Genomic DNA, 19,664 nt, shown 5'->3' on the forward strand with positions numbered 1-19,664 from the left:
ATCACACAGGTCACACTCAACTTAGTCTGTCTCTCCAAAAGTGCCCACACACAACAGATTACACATTTACTCACTAAATATCAGTACCACGTTTAAACAACATCCAGACATTTAAATACCTTAAAATCTGTTCTGTTGTTTTAAGAGATGAAGGATGTGGCAGAAATAAACGCTGACTAATCTGAAAAATAATCGCCGGGTTAATCGACTACCAAAATAATCATTAGCTGCAGCCCTAGATAAAAGTATAGCATAACAAAGCAATCATACTCTTTTAAATACAACAACATTTAAAACAATCATAGGTTTTTTCTTTTTCTATTTTTTTTCCTACTTTTTTTTTCATTTTCTCCCCAATTTACATGGCCAATTACCCACTACTAGGACTCCCCCTATCACTCGTGATGCTCCAACACACCAGGAGGGTGAAGACTAACACATGCTTCCTCCGATACATCTGAAGTCAGCCACCGCTTCTTTTTGAGCTGCTGCTGATGCAGCAGTGCCGAGCAGCATCACAGCGCACTCGGAGGAAAGCGCAGCGACTCGGTTCAGATACATTAGCTCACAGACGCCCTGTGCTGTGGACATCACCCTAGGAGTGATGTGGGGAGAGAGCTCCAGCTACCCAAAGCTGCATGAGCTGGGGTTCGAAAACAATCATAGTTTGAAAAATTATATTCTTTTCTTTACCTGCTGCAGTTCATGCTGTGTGTATGGAGTTGCAGTTATTAAAGCATTGGTCATTTAGCATGACTGGCTTCAATACTGTTCTCTGTTATATATGTGAACAAACATTTAAATAAACACAATAGACAATATCAAGATTATCTAATATTATATAGGTAGTGTCCATTTATTATATGATAAATCAATAATGTAATTATTGTGACAGGCCTACTTTTTCACACTTTTAAATATGACCCGTATCTCAATTTGGACTGTGCAACAGGTGCACATGTGCTAAAGAGCTGAACTTCCATCCATTCAGTTCCATTCAGTTTCATCCTTGCCAGACTTAGACATCAGATCAAATATTTCTGATGACATCACTATCCTTTACTGACTGCTGTCGTCCATTTTCCTTTTTTCTCAGATAAAGTTTTGACATAAAGGTTGCATAAATTCTGATCGGGCTGTACAGATAGTCGCAGTTTCTGTGTTTCAGTTTTTCTATTCACTCTGCCAAATATTATGAAATCAGATCAGATTTGATACAGATTTTTACCTGCTGTGTGAGCGTTGCTGCTGTCAGATCAAAACCATCCAGTGTGTGAACATTTCTTCTTAAATAAAAAAAACAGAACCAGCCCAGATTTTTACGATTAGTTGTGTTAACTTTAATTCAACTTTCAATACATGTATTGTTTCGTCTCTGCTTTGGAGATACGAGGTATGGTTCTGACCACGATGACTCGCATCCTAACCACTGCTGTGTTAAATCTGAGTATTGAGTAAAGGCTGGTCTGAGATCAGCAGGAACTGGACTGATGTCGGTCCTCCTCCGTGGTCACTGCACTCTCAGTTTAAATAATGAATGAAGGATTTTCATGATTTGGACATGATTTTGTTTTGCTTGTTGGAGATCAGGTGGAACTGTTGATTGATTGCTGTTTGCTCAGAAGAGTTAAATAAATAAATCATATTTAATAGTGCATTGCATCTTATGTCCAAAAAAAGATTTTTATTGCAGTTTTTTGCCTGCTTTTCTTTCAGGATCTCGCAATCAAGCTATCATACATTACACAACCAAAGCTTTTAGCATATAATCTAAACCCGAAGCTCTAATAAAGTAAAACATCTCTGAGATGTGTTATATTGTGTATTTTATGTGCTTTAATGAAACAATATGCCTTAAAGAGTATATATATATATATATATATATATATATATATATATATATATATATATAAATCTATTTGTATATAGGTTGTAAACACTGTTAACCACAGCTGCAAAATATAGCTCTGGAAAAAAATAAGAGACCACTTAAAAATGATGAGTTTCTTTGATTTTACCAAATTGAAAACCTCTGGAATATAATCAAGAGGAAGGTGGACTGCTTGAATGTTTTCACCAGGAGTGGCATAAAGTTATCTAAAAGCAGTGTGTAAGACTGGTGGAGGAGAACATGCCAAGATGAAAACAGTGATTAAAAACCAGGGTTATTACACCAAATATTAATTTCTGAACAACATTTATTTTACTTAAACCTATACCTATAAATAGCACAATTAGAGAAACTCATTCAGAAACTGAAGTGGTCTTTTAAACTGTAAATTGTTTTAAGTGCAATAGTCGCACTGCAGGACGTTCAGTGTCATAGCATACAGCATAAGGTACATTAATTTGAACACATCGTGCTACAGCCTGCTAGATGTAAAGGGAAAATACTGATGAAAACAAAGTCATTTTCCATGATGTATCTATCCATCAGAGACAGATTAAGTAAATGTTTAATTTATATCAATTTCATTTATTTTACTCCAGTTTTCATAACACAAAAGCTGTTAATTATATTGTAACAGGTTGAAAAATGTATGTCTGGAGATATTGGGTAAAGTTCCTATATTTCTTTTAGATATTGCAGTATATATTCTAGAAGAAAAAATAATTCTCAGATTATAAATCAGTGCAGTTTTGTTTTCCCAAAACATCTTACAGCACTTCATGCTTCCCTATGCTACTGACAACTTTTATGGAGATGTGGATTTCATTTCCAGCAGGACTTGGCACACTGCCCACACTGCTAAAAGTATAAATTGGTCTCATATAATATTCTAATTTTTTGAAATGCTGATTTTTGGGTTTTCATTGGCTGTAAGCCATAATTCATCAACAAAAAAAAAAATAAATAAACGCTTACAACTACTGAAAAACAGTGTGAAAGGAGGATAATAATAAATAATACAGAGAAACCAATATTTTCCAATATTTGATGTATCTATCAGACAAAGATTAATTAAATGTCATTTATGTTAATATATTTTATTTTACTCCAGTCTTCAGTACACAAAGGCCGTTAATAATATTGCATCAGGTTGAAAAACTGATGTCTGGAGATATAGGGTGAAAGTTTCTGTATTTATTTTATTTTTTTTAGAGAGATTGCAGTATGTATTTGCGAACAAAAATATCTCAGATTATGTCAGATTTTTACAGGACCATGCAGCCCTACTGTTTGCAGTTTCAAAATGTATGATTCTCACAGACGTACAGTCCATATTTATTGGTTTTGTGTCACAAATAAGAAAAGAATTAGAAATCAAAATCAGATATCATATTATGGTAATTTGGGTGAAAACATGGAAATCATATGCAGCCAGTTAAATTGGTAAATTGAGGACGTTTAAAAATAATTAGTACTCATTTTGATTTGTAAAATGTCACAACCTTCATTATAAGAACAAAATGTTCAGACATAATTTGGCATAATTTAAAGAAAAACTGCCAGATTAACAGTCAAAAATATTTTAATTACAAAAATGTTTTTCTTATACAACAGTAATATCTATATGCACACTGACATGCTAGTGTGTGTGTGAGAGGTACACTGTTAATAGTTTATAGTTTCATCTGTCAGGCACAGCAGGATAGCTCTTTATTTATACACTTGCAAGAGTGACTGGTAGGCACAAGAATGTCCAGATGGGTGACAATATTTTGGTTTAAAAAATGGGCACCGTGCAGACTGTTCAAAAAAGGTAACATGGAACTCCAAAACCCTGACATTTATGCAGTTGAGTAAGTCTGGAATTTTTTAAACCGCATTTTTTAGATCCCGAAATAGACACACAAACAGCTCTGTAGTCAGAAACTGACCACTGCCTGCTAATAATCTAGCTCAAGACCAGCTGTTTGCAGGTTTCAGATGGTCTAAACTATTTTTTATGGTTAAGCTGATTGAAAAACTGGTTATATATATAAAAATTATATTAAAATATAATTTAAAAATACTTATTTTCATTAATTCAGCTGAAAATGTGAAACTATATAGATGTATTACACACAGAGTGATCTATTTTAAGTGTTTATTTATTTTATTGTTGATGATTATGGCTTACAGTCAATTACAGTCCTGCTGGAAAATGAAATCCACATCTCCATAAAAGTTGTCAGTAGCAGAGGGAAGCATGAAGTGATGTAAGATTTTGTGGGAAAACAGAACTGCACTGACTTTAGGCTTGATAATAAAACACAGTGGATCAACACCAGCAGATGATCAGCATGTCTCTCCAAACCATCACTGATCATCAGTACATTTTACATTTCATTTGTAAATCAAGGGAGCAGAGTCTGGAGGAAGAGTGGAGAGACACACAGTCCAAACTGCTTGAGGTCTAGTGTGAAGTTTCCACCAATCAGTGATGGTTTGGAGAGACATGTCATCTGCTGGTGTTGATCCACTGTGTTTTATTATCAAGTCTAAAGTCAGTGCAGTTTTGTTTTCCCACAAAATCTTACAGCACTTCATGCTTCCCTCTGCTACTGACAACTTTTATCAAGATGCAAGTTTCATTTTTCAGCAAGACTTGGCACAATGTAATGACTGGGCACAATGGCTGTAAGCCATAATCAACAACAATAAAATAAATAAACAAACACTTACAAAAACAGTGTGAAAGGAGAAAAATAATAATAAAGTATACAGAGAAACAGATGCAGGACTACAGTCTGTAATTATAGAACTACAAAATGCTCTTCCTATATGATAGGATTGATAAAAGGAAAAATGGATAATGGATAGAGAAACTAGGAGGTGATCATAATGCTGTTTTATTATTGCATATTTTATACATTTCCCATCCTGAATGTACCCAACCTAAGAAAAAGAAGAAGAAGAAGAAATTGAGCTCTGAGTACTCTAGAAAGTGAGGGGTTTCCAATAAAGTGGCCAGGGCGTGCACATACATGCAGTTTAACCACAAGGTGGAGGTATGTGGTCAGTCCAGATTGGGCAGTGAGTATTTCTTATTTTATTATTATTTTTTATATATATATTTATCTGTAAAGATAAAAATGTAATATTTTACTATTTAAGGCCAGTATCATTATTATTATTAAATATTAAAAAATGTTTTGTCGTTATTTATTCGAAACTATATTCGTACGTGGGAAATGTAGTCTTTTCGGACGCATTTCTGTAGCGTTCGCCTGGGAAGAGAACTACATTTCCCATGATGCGTTGTGCGTGCCCAACGTCAGGAGTCACACAGAAAGTCTCAGAGCTGAAAAATGAAGTGTTTTCTTTGGGATTTTCGTTGTTTTTCTGCATCTAGACATCGAATATCAGACGGAATGTGATTTAAAATTTGTGTAGCACTTCTCTACACAGGTTCCCGCGTGTTAAAAAGACGATAATACTGATATTAAGAGCAGCGGAGCGTGGTTTCCACTTGAGTCACCCTGTTGTCTGGGCAGGGTTTAGGGTTTAGGGAGTGAACTGGGCTGGCTGAGCTCAAACTGAGCTCCTCACACAGCAGGAAAACTGCCTTCAGACTTCATTACAACACCCGTCCGGCTCAGTGTTTGCTTTAACTCTCACAGAAATGCGGTTTACAGCCTCGAAAAGCTGAGAGAAGAGCGCTGCTGTGGGCTTTGTGTGTCTTTGTGAGGGAGAGAGAAGATAAATGAAGGACTGACAGAGTCTGTAACCCTGGCTTAGGTAAGTTAAGCTAAATTCAGTACTGTGAATTACCTTCTCCAGTACTCTTACTGCGTTTAATAATCAGCATATTCAGATATGCAGATATGCATATCAGATATTTACTGAAAAAGGCAGAATCTTGTTTAAAAGCCATTAAAACCCTTCAAGAGACACTAACCACCCCCCCCCCCCCCCCCCCCCCCCCTGATTTTAGCTAACTAACTCCACGCTCAGCTCGAATTGGAAAAATGCTAAAAAAAAAAAAAAAAAAAATGGGAGAAGAAGTTCGAGAGGGACACCGGGTAGTGTATGGGTTTAGGGGTGGGGCATGGTAAGAGGGAGAGCTGATTGGGCTGAGCAGTGTGCCTCTGATAGCGGTGCATACTTGTCAAGTCTCCCGTTTTGGCCGTGAAACTACCATATTTTATTTTACCCCTCTTTCCGCCATCCTCACATATTAGTATTTTCCTCCCGTAAATTTCCTGTATTATATATAAAAAAAAGGAGCAGGATGGGTCAGAGGTTATGCGTTCTGTAAGGTTTTATAATTGCGATTTTAGTGTCTCTAATTATCAGTGTCTCTGGTTATTTTAGATTTCTTGTAAACATGTCTTCAAATTTAAGAGATACTAACCCTCAGTTAGGCTGGTGGCACTGCTCGAGGCGGGCAACAGAAAATTTCCCTTATGTTAAATCCAAAACTTGACAGGTATGCAGATGGATGGACGTCAGCAGAGGGGTGGTATTATTGATTGACTGATTTGCGTATTGTGGTGTGTCTGCGTACCAAAAAAAGCATATTTTTTTTAAATCCATTAATTTTCCAAAAATCCAAATCCAAAAATATAATCCAAGCGCTTTATGTATTAATTCTGTCAGTAAAGCTACTCAGCTAAATAACAGAGTAAAGGAGTTTCAGTGAAGTTTATCCAGCACCAAGGCTGAAGCAGTATTAGCATTAGATATTGGACTTTAGTGTATGTGTTTACTCTCTTAAAACAACGTTACATGGGACTAACTTCTAGCTAATATCGCCCTGGCTTAATGGAACACTCAGGGTTCCTCAGTATAGCGCTGTCGGGCAGCATTTAATCACGCTAAGCGCTGCTGCTAACCGCGCTGTTAAAAATACAGTAATCTAAGCTTACTGTTAATAAATGGAAGTGCGTTACTCTCCCAAATAAACAGTTTTCAGGAGAGAAATCTGTGTAGATTAACAACATAGTGCCTTATAATCTGGTGTGCCTTATAGTGCCTTATAAGTTATTGCAATCATTTATTTGGGAGAAAAAAATGCAGGGGTGCCATCACCAGGACTCTATATTCATTATAGTGTGAAAAATATTCTACAAGAACACAGCATACAAATCTATAGCACAGTTGAACCTATGAAAAAGCTGCACAATAACATTACTTTTGGCGATATGACAAAACACAGAATTTAAAAAATAATAATTTTACGAATACTCTACTGCAACAAAACTGAGTACTGTACACTGAGTACTCCAGTATATCCAAGTTTCATTTGTATAGTGTTGTCCTATGCAAAGATATAATATAATATTTGCTTTTGTTGAAAACAGAGCAAAACAGTTGTTCTGACTGAAAACGGATTAAACTAAGAGTGGTCTCAGAACGTCTCTCATTCTGCCCACTGCTGTATGATTTTGTCTCATGACTATTTTTTTCCACTTTCAGATTCTGCCCAAGACTGACTCCTCCTTTCCTCCACAATGCTGAGGCTGTGTTTGTCCAGAGCTCTGCAGCCATGTGCTCTGGGTCTGAGAGGAGCACAGGGACGGTCCAGCCCCGGCCCCCCGGCACTACTGTTCCATATGCAGAGGTGCTCCTTGGGAACTCACAAGCATAAGGACAAACTAGAGCTGCTAAACTCCCCGAAGGGAGCCAAGGACTTTATCTACAGTCTGCACCCCACGGAGCGGAGCTGCCTACTCAAAGAGCTGCAGAGCTTCGAGTCCATGGCTATTGCTCAAGGTAATAATAATTAATAATAATAATAATATTAATAATAAGAAATACATAATCGGTATCAGTTATATCCAATGTTCGCAAACTTTTTTTAGTGGATGGTAAGTGCAGTCACGGCCTACCCTTCACGGCCCACCCCAACAAATGGGTGTCACCATGTTTTCATTCTAATTCAGCACGTCTCGCCTGCTTAGCTAAGTAGGTAATCCAAACTATAATTATAAAAAAAAAACATTTCAGACAAGTTAAAAATTGTTTATTTGGGGGAATAAGCTTACAGTAAGCTTTCCATATTTTCACTAAAGCTGAAGCATTAGCAGCTAACCGCTAGCACTAGCCGCAATTAGCGGCTAATGCCGGGGATTAGCAGCAGGCTGCAGGCCAAAAAATACTCTCCTCTGAACGGCCAAAGAGCTAGCGCGGTTAGCGGCTGATGCTCATGCTGCTTCAGCAGTGCTAGCCTGGGTTAGCAGCAGGCTGATACTCAGCATACACACCTCTGAATGGCCAATGAGCTAGCAGAAGCATTTTACTCACTCAAATAAACAGTTTTCAGGAGAGAAATCTGTATAGCTTAACACATAGTGCTCGTTTGACTTTAAAAGAAAATGTTTTTCTAAGAATTACGCTTTTGTTTACTTAGCTTTACTTAACTTAGTAAGCTACCCAACCCCACCCCAACACCACCCAGCGGCAAGACCTGCTGTATTGGAAGGGAAACATGATGACACTTCTGTTCCTTACTAATGTAGCATAATGCGCTTTGTAGTCTGGAGCACCTTATGTATGAAAATAGACCAGAAAATAGACATTCATGGATAGTGCGCCTTATAATCCAGTGCACCTTATAGTACCTTATAGGTTATTACAATCATTTATTTGGTAGAAAGAAATTCAGGGGTGCCATCACTTTCGGCCAGGACTCTATAGTCCTGTTACTAATAAGTAAGCTTTCAAGCCACTAAATTCAACAGCACTATTTAAAGTACACTATGACAGTATTTCCTACTCTTCTCTCAACCACTGTCCCCTCTGCCCTTTATATCTTATCATTAGTGAGCAGGTGAACCGCAGGTGAGAGACAGGACTTTAACTCCAGTCTACCCGGATGATGGTGAAGATTAGTGAGCTGTGAGAAGCTGAGTTCATGGGAACTGATCCTGTTCTTCCACCTTTTCTTCCCTGTTTTCCAGTAAATCTGCCCTGCCTGGTTCTGCCCTGAGCAATGAAATAAACGCGGGTAATGCAGGTGCCTAAAGCTGCAGGGGTCATAATCCTGCTCCTGCAAAGTCCAACCACAACCAGCTCATTAGTCAAGTTCTGCAGTGGTTGGTGACCTCTGGTCTATACCATAATTTTCCATGTTTTTTTAGAAGATGCAATTAAAATCCTTTAATTTTTCCAAAAAACACCAGTGCACCTTATAATCCAGTGCACCTTATGTATTTTACCAGTCAGGTATTAAGGAGCAGTAAATGCACTCTGCTCAAGTACAGCGATATACAGCAGTTTTATTAAAGTTTTTTATTGAGACGTGTGGAGATTAACATCCAGCACTCGTTTGATTTTGAAAGAAAATGTTTAATACTTCTACTTAATACTAAAGCCATTCAAATTCTAAGGAAAATCATATGTAATAATTTAGTAAAATATGTTTAAGATTCTTCAAAGTAGCACCTTTTGCTTAGATGGATTTTTTCAATGAGGTAGAGTCACCTGGAATTCAGGCTATTAGTTAACTTGTCAAGAGTTTATTACTTGAACTTCTTGTCTCTTAATGTGTTTGAGAGCATCAGTTGTAAAGTAGTGAAGAGGTAGAGTTACAGGTATACAGTGAATAGTGAATATTTGAGTAATGTTTTAAACCAGATTATGAGGAGCAAGAACTACTCAACTAAACTTGATGTAGGTCAGTTAATTTGAAACATTTCAAGAACTTTAAAAGTATCTTCAAGTGCACATTATAATGAAACTGGCACTCATCAGAACCACCCCAGGAAAGGAAGAGCAAGAGTTCCCTCTGTTGTACAGGATAAGTTCACCAGAGTTACTAGCCTCAGAAAACTAATGCCCCGCTCTAGCTCACACTTGTTTTTTTTTTTTTATAAGTACAGCATGTACCACCTGTACCGCCTTCACCACATTCCTACTTTTAGCCCATTTCTGTCTTTCATTTCTCTTTTTCAGTTTCTTTCATTCCATTCTGCCTCAGATTCTCAAACTGTGCATGCCTCTCTGTCTTAATTTTATCCTCTTTTGTCCTTCTTCCCCTCTGAACTCCCATCCACCACTCTCTCACCTTCCTCATTGCCTTTGGCTAGAGAGCGCCCCCTTTAGGCGAGGGCTCAGCAAGGACAAGGCTCAGGCCGAGGTCACTGAGGGTAGGTAGCTGAGCTTCTGAGCTTCAGGGCCTTGTTACATTCAGAAGAAAAATAAAGCCTGTGTCCACTTATGCTTGTGCATATATATATATATATATATATATATATATATATATATATATATATATATATATATATATATACACCTTATTATTTAAAGCGCACTTTAAATCCTTTAATTTTACCAAAAAGTTTCAGTGCGTCTTATGTATGCATTCTACTAGTCAGCTTGTAAGATGCACATGCTGCTGCACCCAGCCTTAGTGGAAATCTGGAAATCTAAGCTTACTGTAAATAAACAGAAGTGCTTTACTTGCCCAAATAAACAGTTTTAGAGAGAAATCTGAGTAGATAAAAATCCAGCGCTCGTTTGACTTTAAAATAATCTTGTTTTTTTTTTTGTTGTTTTTTTTTTTATTACAATTTTGTTTACTTAACTTAGCTTTACTTAACTTGCTTAGCTTTACATGTCTCACCACCCAGAAGGCATTAGAAGGAAAACCTGGTAACACCCCTGTTCCTTACTAATGTTGCTTAATTCACCTTATAATCTGATGCGCCTTATGTATGAAAATAGACCAGGAAAAAAGTTTATTGATAGTGTGCCTTATTATTTGGTGTGCATTATAGTGCGACAAATAGGGTATATATATATTATATTTTTTTGCTGTCTAACAAAACAATGCATCTTAAAAACAGTACCAAACTAGTACCAAAATACCATCTTCATTCAGTATGTAAAAAGGTTTTATGCAATTTTTTGTCATTTTGGAGTATTATTATTGGTCCTTTCATCATAAAATATTGATACAATGTAAAGGATAGCTTTCAGATTTGCAGTATGATGCAAAAATGCAGATTCAAAGTTTTTGTGTGACAGTATTGATATATATCTTTTTTTATTCAGATATTAATTTACAGATATAGAAAGTGAGCACATGCTTGATATTCCTGCATGGCTGTTGGGTCCTGGTCTCTGCAGGTGTGCATTTGCTGCTGCTGGTTTTATGCTGGTATGGCTGTCTAATGCTGGTCTGCTGTTCTGACATCAGAATACAGAATATGCTTCACTAGAAATAGCTCCATAATTGAAATGGCTCCATAATTGAAATAGCTCCATAATTGACATATAATGATGTAAATGTAGTCTATATTGGCAGTTAGGCCAATCTTAGGCACCATCTGCTGTTGCAATAGAAATGGTCTGTTAAACAGTTTCCAGTATTGTTTTTTAAGTCAGTGATTGGAGTAGCATATTGGATAAATCCATTATCCACCATAAATCCACCATACCAATGACTGTCTTTAGCCATATCCGTACAGGATTAGTTTCTTAGGGGGACGTCTGTGAAAAATATATTTTACACTTCTACTCAGTGATAAAACTTCTGCATCTGGAATGCAATTGAAAAAACAGGAAGACCAGTGAGTTTTTTTGGCTTTCTCAGTCATGTGACATCACTTTCAGTAGCTCCTCCATTTCCACACGCTGTTGTGTTTATGTGGATCTCCATGGAAACGAGCACCCAAAGTGTAATTATTGTGCGCAGCAGTGGACAAATAGCTATTTTATTAAACGCGAGGAGACAGAACTCAGAGATGTTCGGACGGGAATAAAATTACCGCCACGGAGTTCAGAGAAAACAGTAGATAACTCAGCTTGTAATTTTCTCAGAGGACGTCTGAGAAACACATACATGGTCGTTCCGGACGGGAATAAAATCACAGAGGACACCCATAAAAGAGAAAATTACCCAAGGACCCCCTGAGAAAATAAGCCTGTCCGGATAGGGCTTTTGTATTAAAATATTTCCTTTTGTCACCTTCCTGAAAAACTGCATATATTCAAAATGATTACTTCACAAGTGAAGGAAAAACCCTTTTGTCCTACTTTTCAGGATGGGATTAGTTTCTCAAGGGGTCCTGGGGTAATTTTCCTCTGTGATTTTATTTCCGTCAAGAACAACCATGTATGTGTTTTTCTCAGATGTCCTCAGAGAAAATTACAGCCTGAATTATATACTGTTTTTCACTGAACTCCATGGTCTTCTGGTAATTTCAATCACGTTCAGACTCACATCTCTAAGTTTTGTCTCCTCGCATTTAGTAAAATAGCTATTTGTCCACTGGCGCGCACCATAATTACACTTTGGGCGCACGTTTCCACAGAGATCCACGTAAAACACAACAGCGAGTGGAAATGGAGGAGCTACTGAACGCTGAATGTCATGTGACAGAGAAAGCATAAAAACTCACTGATCCTCGTTTTTTTTAATTTTTTTTATTGCGGTCCAGATTAGAAGTATGAACTATTTTTCACAGACGTCCCCCGAGAAACTAATCCCGTCCAGATAGGTCTTAAGAAAATATTTTATTCCATGTCTTTTCAAGCTTTTTATTGGTTCATTATTCATGAAATTGAGTTTGACCTCATATTACAAATAATGAAAAATGCTGTTTATTAGTACTTTAGTATAGTACAGAAAGTGTGAGGGTTTTAGACGTGTTTGCTTCATATCTGTGAACTTGAATCCGTGCAGCATGAACTCAGCCCCAGCAGTACTGACCCCTCTGCAGCCTGGCATTCAGTCGACTGTGAGATTTGTGAGATTTGAAATACTGCATAAAACAGTATCACTTAACCCAGATAACCCATAGCTAGCTCAACTCCACATTCTGACATTGTTACACTGCATCAACACGTCCTGTCTGTTTGTCTTCAGCGTATTTTAACCCTGTGGTCCAAAATCAGACCTATGGGTTTTTCATCTCACATCTAGCTGTTACTGGATCCTGCAGTTTTGGTACTCAGTTGTGGAATAGATCTGGCTTTCACATACAGTGCTGTGCAAAAGTCTTGGGTAACCAAACATGATTTAAAACTACCGTATGTATCTAAGCACTGACTGTTTTTATCTCTAAAACTTTATATAACATTAGAAGTAAGCCACATAACTGTATAGTGAGTGAGAGTATCTACCTGTAATTAACTCTATATAACATTGCAATAAACCCAAATAATCATAAAGTCAGTGATCAGTGAGAGTGTCTACCTGTAATTAACTCTATATAACATTAAAATGAACCCAAATAATCATAAAGTCAGTGATCAGTGAGAGTGTCTACCTGTAATTAACTCTATATAACATTAAAATGAACCAAAATAATCATAAAGCCAGTGATCAGTGAGAGTGTCTACCTGTAATTAACTCTATATAACATTAAAATGAACCAAAATAATCATAAAGTCAGTGTTCAGTGAGTGTCTACATGTAATTAACTATATATAACATTAGAATACTAAACCCAAATAATCATAAAGCCAGTGATCAGTAAGTGTGTTCACCTGTAATTAAGTCTATATAACATTAAAATGAACCCAAATAATCATAAAGTCAGTGGTCAGTGAGGGTGTACCTATAAAACTCTATAAATCTTATATATTTATTGGCTGAAGCCAGTTACATTTCCTAAGATCTCCAGTGTAGATGATCTGAATTCCTCTTTGGAGGGTAAGTAAGCTAAAGAGGAATAAATAGCTCACTGGCCACGCCCCCCGGTCATGAGACGTTCTCCTGTGAGTGAGGCCGGAGGGCTCGGTGCAGTGGAGGGCAGGGCAGGGTGTTGTCAGATTTATCATAACTCTTTATTAATAAGACTGAAGTGAATCTTGTTCTTGAGCTGAATGATGTAAAAAAAAAACTGTCCCTCGCTGTTTATTTTCAGTGTTGAAGGTGAGCAGGTGGCACAGGGGGAATCCACAAGTAAAGGGTAGAGGTCAGTGGCCAGAGTGTGTGGTTGCTTTGCATCTGGAGAATTCAGAGCCTATTTCTGCTGCACACTCAGTGTGTAGAGTCTATACTGGATGTGTAGAGTCTTAGATTCTTTAAAATAATAAAAAAGACAAATAATTATCAGGAAAAAAACAACAACATCTGGACTGATCTTGGAGTAGGGTTTGTGCAAAATATTGATCTTGTGATGTATCATATTTTCTTTATTATATATCTATACATTATCGATAGGTGGTGTCAAATATCAATATTTTTATTGTATCATAGGCGCTCCAAACTCCCTAAGCCTCTAAACCCCCATTAAGGCTTACTAAAGTCAGTGCTTCATTATTCCACATGGTGGCGCTATAATCTAATGAACAGGGTAAAACTGAAGTAAAGAATATCAGTTGTTCAATTCTATGAAACTCAGTGACGCCAATAAAACCCTAATTTCTGCTATTTACTTATTTAGGAGTATTTTATCCTCTTCAGTAACACTAAATGATGCTGTGAAGTATCTGATTATAAAATGTTACCTCAGGGGACAGCTTGGGAAACAGCCACACCTGTATAGGTTTCTGCACTTTAAGGCGCACCGGATTATAAGGCACATTATGCGACACTAGTAAGGAACAGGGGTGTTGCCATGTTTTATTTCTAACTTAGCAGACCTTGCCACTGGGTGGTGGTGGGGGTTTAACTAAGTTTACTAAGGCTAAGCTAAGTAAACAAAATGTAATTCTAAGTCAAGCGAGCCCTAGATGCTAATCTACACAGATTTTTCTCCTTAAAAAAATATTTATTTGGGTCAATGAAGCACTTCTGTTATTTACAGTAAGCTTAGAGTTCCAGATTTCCACTAAGGCTGGGTGCAGAAGCATTAGCATTAGCAGCTAACCACTAGCGCCAGCTGCTTTCGGGTTAGCAGGTAATGCTAATACTGCTCCAGTCTCGGTGCTGGAGAACTAAACTGAAACTTGTGTATAACACTGTACTTCAGCAGAGTGGCTTTACTGCTCCTTACAACTTTTATATTCAACTTTATCTAAAATTAAAGGATTTTAAGTGCACCTTATTGCATGAAAAATATGGTATGCACTGGCCAGTGAAATGGACAAAAGTTCCTCTGGTGTTTGAAACATATGGTAAGAACATACATATCTACAGAGACGTTGTGTAGTCAAAGCACTGGTTGTTGATTGGACACTGAGGAGAAGCTGTGAGGTGGGGTTTCCTCACAGCGTGCTGCAATTTCAACTGACTAAAGGAAGCTTATTTATAGCGTAAATAGAACAGATATCCTAATCACATCCATCCTGACAATAATCACAACAATCACAAACCAAACTACTTTCAATAGAAATCAGTCAGTGTAAAGGATTTTATTCCATTTACTCATTTAGATGTGATGTATTTTGCAGCACAAATAAATATTATCTCAGTAATAATGGTGAATTTTTGGAACGCTCTAGACTAGACTAGGTTGTGTTCTCTGGAGGAAAGTCCCCTCTGTGGCAGAACCTCCAGAGGAAGCTTTCCTTTGTCTCTTCTGTAAATAGGCGGAGTCAAATCATCAACATCAAACGCTTATAGAGGATCAAATTTCCAGCCTGCAAGAAACACAAAAGACCACACAAAAGCCACTCTGCTGAAGTAAAGAGTTGTCAGTTTAGTTTTCCAGCACCAAGACTGGAGCAGTATTAGCATTAGCCGCAAACTGCACTAAGCACTAGCTCCTTTGACATTCAGAGGTGAGTATTATCGGCCTGTAGCCTGCTGGTTACCCCAGCTAGCACTGCTGGAGCAGCGTTAGCATTAACCGCTAACCATGTTAGGCGCTAGCACTTTTGCCGTTCAGTGTTATTAAACTGTAATCTGCGTGTTTACCGTGTTAAAACAAGCTACGTGGGAAAAACTGCTAGCTTATATCGCCCTGGGTTACATAAAAACTCAGGGTTCCTCAGTGTAGTGCTGTCAGGCGGCATTAGCCGCTAATGATAATGCTGCTGCACCCAGCCTTTTTAGAAGTCAATAAACAGAAGCATTTTATTCACCCAAATAAACAGTTTATAGAAGAGAAATCTGTGTAGATTTACATCCAGTGCTCGTTTGACTTAAAAAGAAAGTGTTTTTTTTTTTAAATTACAGTTTGTTTACTTAACTCAGCTTAGCTATTATACCCAGCGGTGAGCCCTGCTGAATTAGATGGGTTAATGATGATACCCCTGTGCCTTACTAGTGTTGCAAAATGCGTCTTTTAATGTGGTGCACCTTATGTATGAAAATAGACCTTAAAGTGCGAAAAATACAGTACTTTTGGGATGAATTGGGGATGAGGTGGGGTGGTGATCATCCAACATCCTGTCTTCGCTAACATATTTGTTGCTAAGTGCAATGAAATCCTCACAGCAATGCTTCAGAATCTAGTCGAAAGCTTTCTTTGGATAGTAGAACATCCCATTACTTTTGTCCACATAGTGTTCCGTATATGTTCCTAAATGTTGAGGGCTGACCTGTATTTATTTTCTTTTTCCTACCAGAGAAACTGGAGTCTTTGCCTCCGAACGCCAGCCAGCTGAGATATGGTGAGACATGATCTTTTTAAGTCTTAAGTGAGGTGTTATCTTGTGAGTGAGTTGGAACAGTGGCCTAGTCCTTCATTAGTGCACACAGGCTGCTGTTGATGGATTACTCTCAATCTAGCAGGGACTTGAAGGTGTTTAAAACCTCCAGCAGCACTGCTGTATCTGATTCACTCACTGTACCAGCAGCACAACACACACTAACACCTCATACACCACCACCATGCTAATCACTGCTAATCACTGCTGTATCTGATCCACTCACTGTACCACCAGCTCAACACACACTAACACCTCATAAACCACCACCATGCTAATCACTGCTAATCACTGGTGCATCTGATCCACTCACTGTACCACCAGCTCAACACTCACTAACACCTCATACACCACCACCATGCTAATCACTGCGGTGCTGAGAATAATAACCCACCACCCAAATACTAAAAATAGAGTAAATCTATATCTATAGGCCCATGTTTTTTCCATAAAAGTTCAAATAATTAAAAACTGCCTATATATACCAATACCAATATTCCAATACAGGCTTTCCTTATATTTATCATCCACACTTTATAATAACAGTGAATAGATTTAAACTGAATAAATGTTGCTCTTTTGAAGCAGCCACAGATACACTGCCTGGCCAAAAATAATTAAATCACACACTCTAATATTTGGTTGGACCACTTTTAGCTTTGATTGCACTCACTGTATCATTGTTTCAATAAGCTTCTGCAATGTCCCAAAATGTATTTCAATCCAGTGTTGCTGGATTAATTTTTCACCAAGATCTTGCAGCAGCATTGATGATGGTAGAGTCTGACCAACCGCTGCACAAAGCAGCTCTTCTCCATCCAGCACATCCCAAAGATTCTCAATGAGGTTAAGATCTGGACTCTGTGGTGAACTCTCTCAATCCATGTGTGAAAATGATGATCTCATGCTCCCTGAATCCTGAACTCTTTCACAATTCCAGCACCATGAATCCTGACATTGTTATCGTGGAATATGATCGTGTTCATCAGGGAAGAAATATAAAATACATTGATGGAATAACCTGGTCTATATTCAGTATATTCAGGTAGTCAGCTGACCTCATTCTTTCAGCACATACTGTTGCTGAACCTAGACCTGCAGACCAACTGCAGCATCAAACCCACATCATTTACTTACTTACATCCAGGCGCAGAGTTTTTTATTTTTGGCCAGATATTGTAGATGATTATGATTATGATGATTATGTTGATGATGCAGCAGCAGTAAGCCAGTGACTGTGTTCAAATAGGGTTTAAAGGAAAGCATTAAGACGCTTCTCAGTCTCAGTTTAGTGTGATGCGTCATGTGCATGATGAATGAATCCGGTATGAATCACTGAAAGGATCAGCAGCATGGGAAACTAATCCCTGCTCTTTCAGCTGCTTTCAAAATTTTGGAGAGATTTTTCTCCTGTTTGTTTTACAGTTTGGAGAAAACAGATTGTTTTATATTTTATATTCTTTAAAGTATTTCTTTCAGTTAACAGCTGTGCTGAACTCGTCAAGAGTTAATTACTTGAATTTCTTGTCTCTTAATGTATTTGAGATTATCAGTTGTAAAGTTGTGAAGAGGTAGAGTTACAGGTATACAGTGAATAGTGAATATTTGAGTAATGCTCTAATACAGATTATGAGAAGCAAAAACTACTCAACAAAGTAAATAAGTGAAGTCCAGTCAATTTGAAACATTTCAAGAAGTCTCAAAGTGCAGTCACAAAGACCATCAAAATGTTATGATGAAACTGGCACTCATCAGGACATAAAGGTCAAGAGTGTTCTCTGTTGTACAGGATAACTTCATTAGAGTTACCAGCCTCAGGAAACCTCAGGAAAGCTAACAGCTCCCCAGATAAGAGAACCTAAATGCGTCTTCACAGAGTATTTTGGTTTGTTTAACACTTTTAAGTTACTACATGATACATTCTGTGTTCCTTCATAGTCTGGATCACTTCACTATTCATTTATAATATAGAAGTATAAGTCCACACTCCAAACTATAATTCATTGACTGTGTCCTTGTCCACTTGTGAAGCTGTGTTGTGTGCACTGACCCACTGTTCTCTGTGCTGCTCTGATTTCAGTGCTCCTTCATAACGCCATCCCGTTCGTTGGCTTCGGCTTTCTGGACAACGCCATCATGATCGCTGCAGTAAGTGGTATGAACCTCTCCAGTGGTTCAGTCAGACTTGCTTAATCATTATTACAGAGGTGTGCAAAATGCAGATGAGCCTCCTGGCCAATTAGAAATGTTCTGCAGGTTTTTATTGGGATGAATATTGGGGAGAGGCACGTGATCTGACAATGAAAAATAAATATTTGAATAAAATATAGATTAGGTTTATCTTAAATAACTTTTTTTTTCATCAATGATTCACTAATATGGATCTGTTTGAGTTTACTGTCTGATCTGCATCTAGGAAATTAGAGACCAAACAAAATAATTTACAATATTTAGATTATTAGAGCATGTAGTGAGTGAAGGGTTCTGTTGTGGGATCAGCCAAACACCAACCTACTAAACATTTATGGCATTTAGTTGATGTTCTTATTCAGAGCTACTTACAAGATTATTGATATTACAGAAGTGGGCCAGTGTAGTGTAAAAGCCCAATCCCATTTCTACACTAGGTAGGAGTGTCCCGATTCTTGTTAAGCTGGAGGGTAGGTTAGGGGAAGGGATAGAGCTTGTTAGCCCGTCATATGGTGATTTTTCATTTGCACACTTCAAACCGAGGGGAATGAGAATTACTGGTAAGATGGAGGAACAAGCGACCAAAGAAACCCACTAATGTTAGTATTTTCCTTGTTAAAGTGACTATTAGCACTATATTAACATAGTTTAATATAAGTTATAAGTTTCAATGTTTTATGGCCAAATTCTTCATAGCAAGCATAAAAGGATCGCTAGTAATAAGATCGCAGTAGCTAGCTAGCTAGCTAACTTTCCCATTCCACCTTAAATGGTGCAACAGACTGCAGGTGCTGCAGCATTTAAGGCGGATTAAAAAAATAAAATATAATAAAAGCTAAACAAAGCTAATTTCAGCTCAACGTCACAGAGGAATTAAGGAATGGACAATAATACTTAATTTCTGCACCATCTCTCCCCTTTCTGAAGACATAAAATACACTAATTAACCAGCAGCAGCAGCTAGGTTACTGAACTTTAGCACTCCTGATGACGTATCGGGTGACGTATTGAAGGGTCGTCCCGATTCTTAGAGGGAGGATTTCACCCCTTCCCCTTATAA

The 19,664-nt window shown here is 37.7% G+C and overlaps 1 protein-coding gene across 4 annotated transcripts in view; it reads left to right on the forward strand.

The window, feature by feature from the left end:
• Nucleotides 1-5,185: 5,185 nt before the first annotated feature.
• Nucleotides 5,186-19,664, forward strand: part of tmem65 (transmembrane protein 65) — a 238,354-nt gene continuing 223,875 nt past the window's right edge. For 3 of the 4 annotated variants that reach the window (XR_007438005.1, XR_007438006.1, XM_022671966.2), the window contains exons 1-5: nucleotides 5,186-5,665; nucleotides 7,346-7,642; nucleotides 9,958-10,017; nucleotides 16,334-16,378; nucleotides 18,495-18,562. Coding sequence is in view for 2 of the 4 variants with exons in the window: in XM_022671966.2 (XP_022527687.1) it covers nucleotides 7,381-7,642; nucleotides 9,958-10,017; nucleotides 16,334-16,378; nucleotides 18,495-18,562 (435 nt within the window). In the remaining 2 variants the exon portion in view is untranslated. The remainder of the gene's footprint in view (nucleotides 5,666-7,345; nucleotides 7,643-9,957; nucleotides 10,018-16,333; nucleotides 16,379-18,494; nucleotides 18,563-19,664) is intronic. The other variant, XM_007257732.4, reaches the window with a different exon arrangement.

The sequence above is a fragment of the Astyanax mexicanus genome, chromosome 2 (genome assembly GCF_023375975.1).
Source record: "Astyanax mexicanus isolate ESR-SI-001 chromosome 2, AstMex3_surface, whole genome shotgun sequence".
Taxonomy (NCBI): Eukaryota; Metazoa; Chordata; class Actinopteri; order Characiformes; family Acestrorhamphidae; genus Astyanax; species Astyanax mexicanus.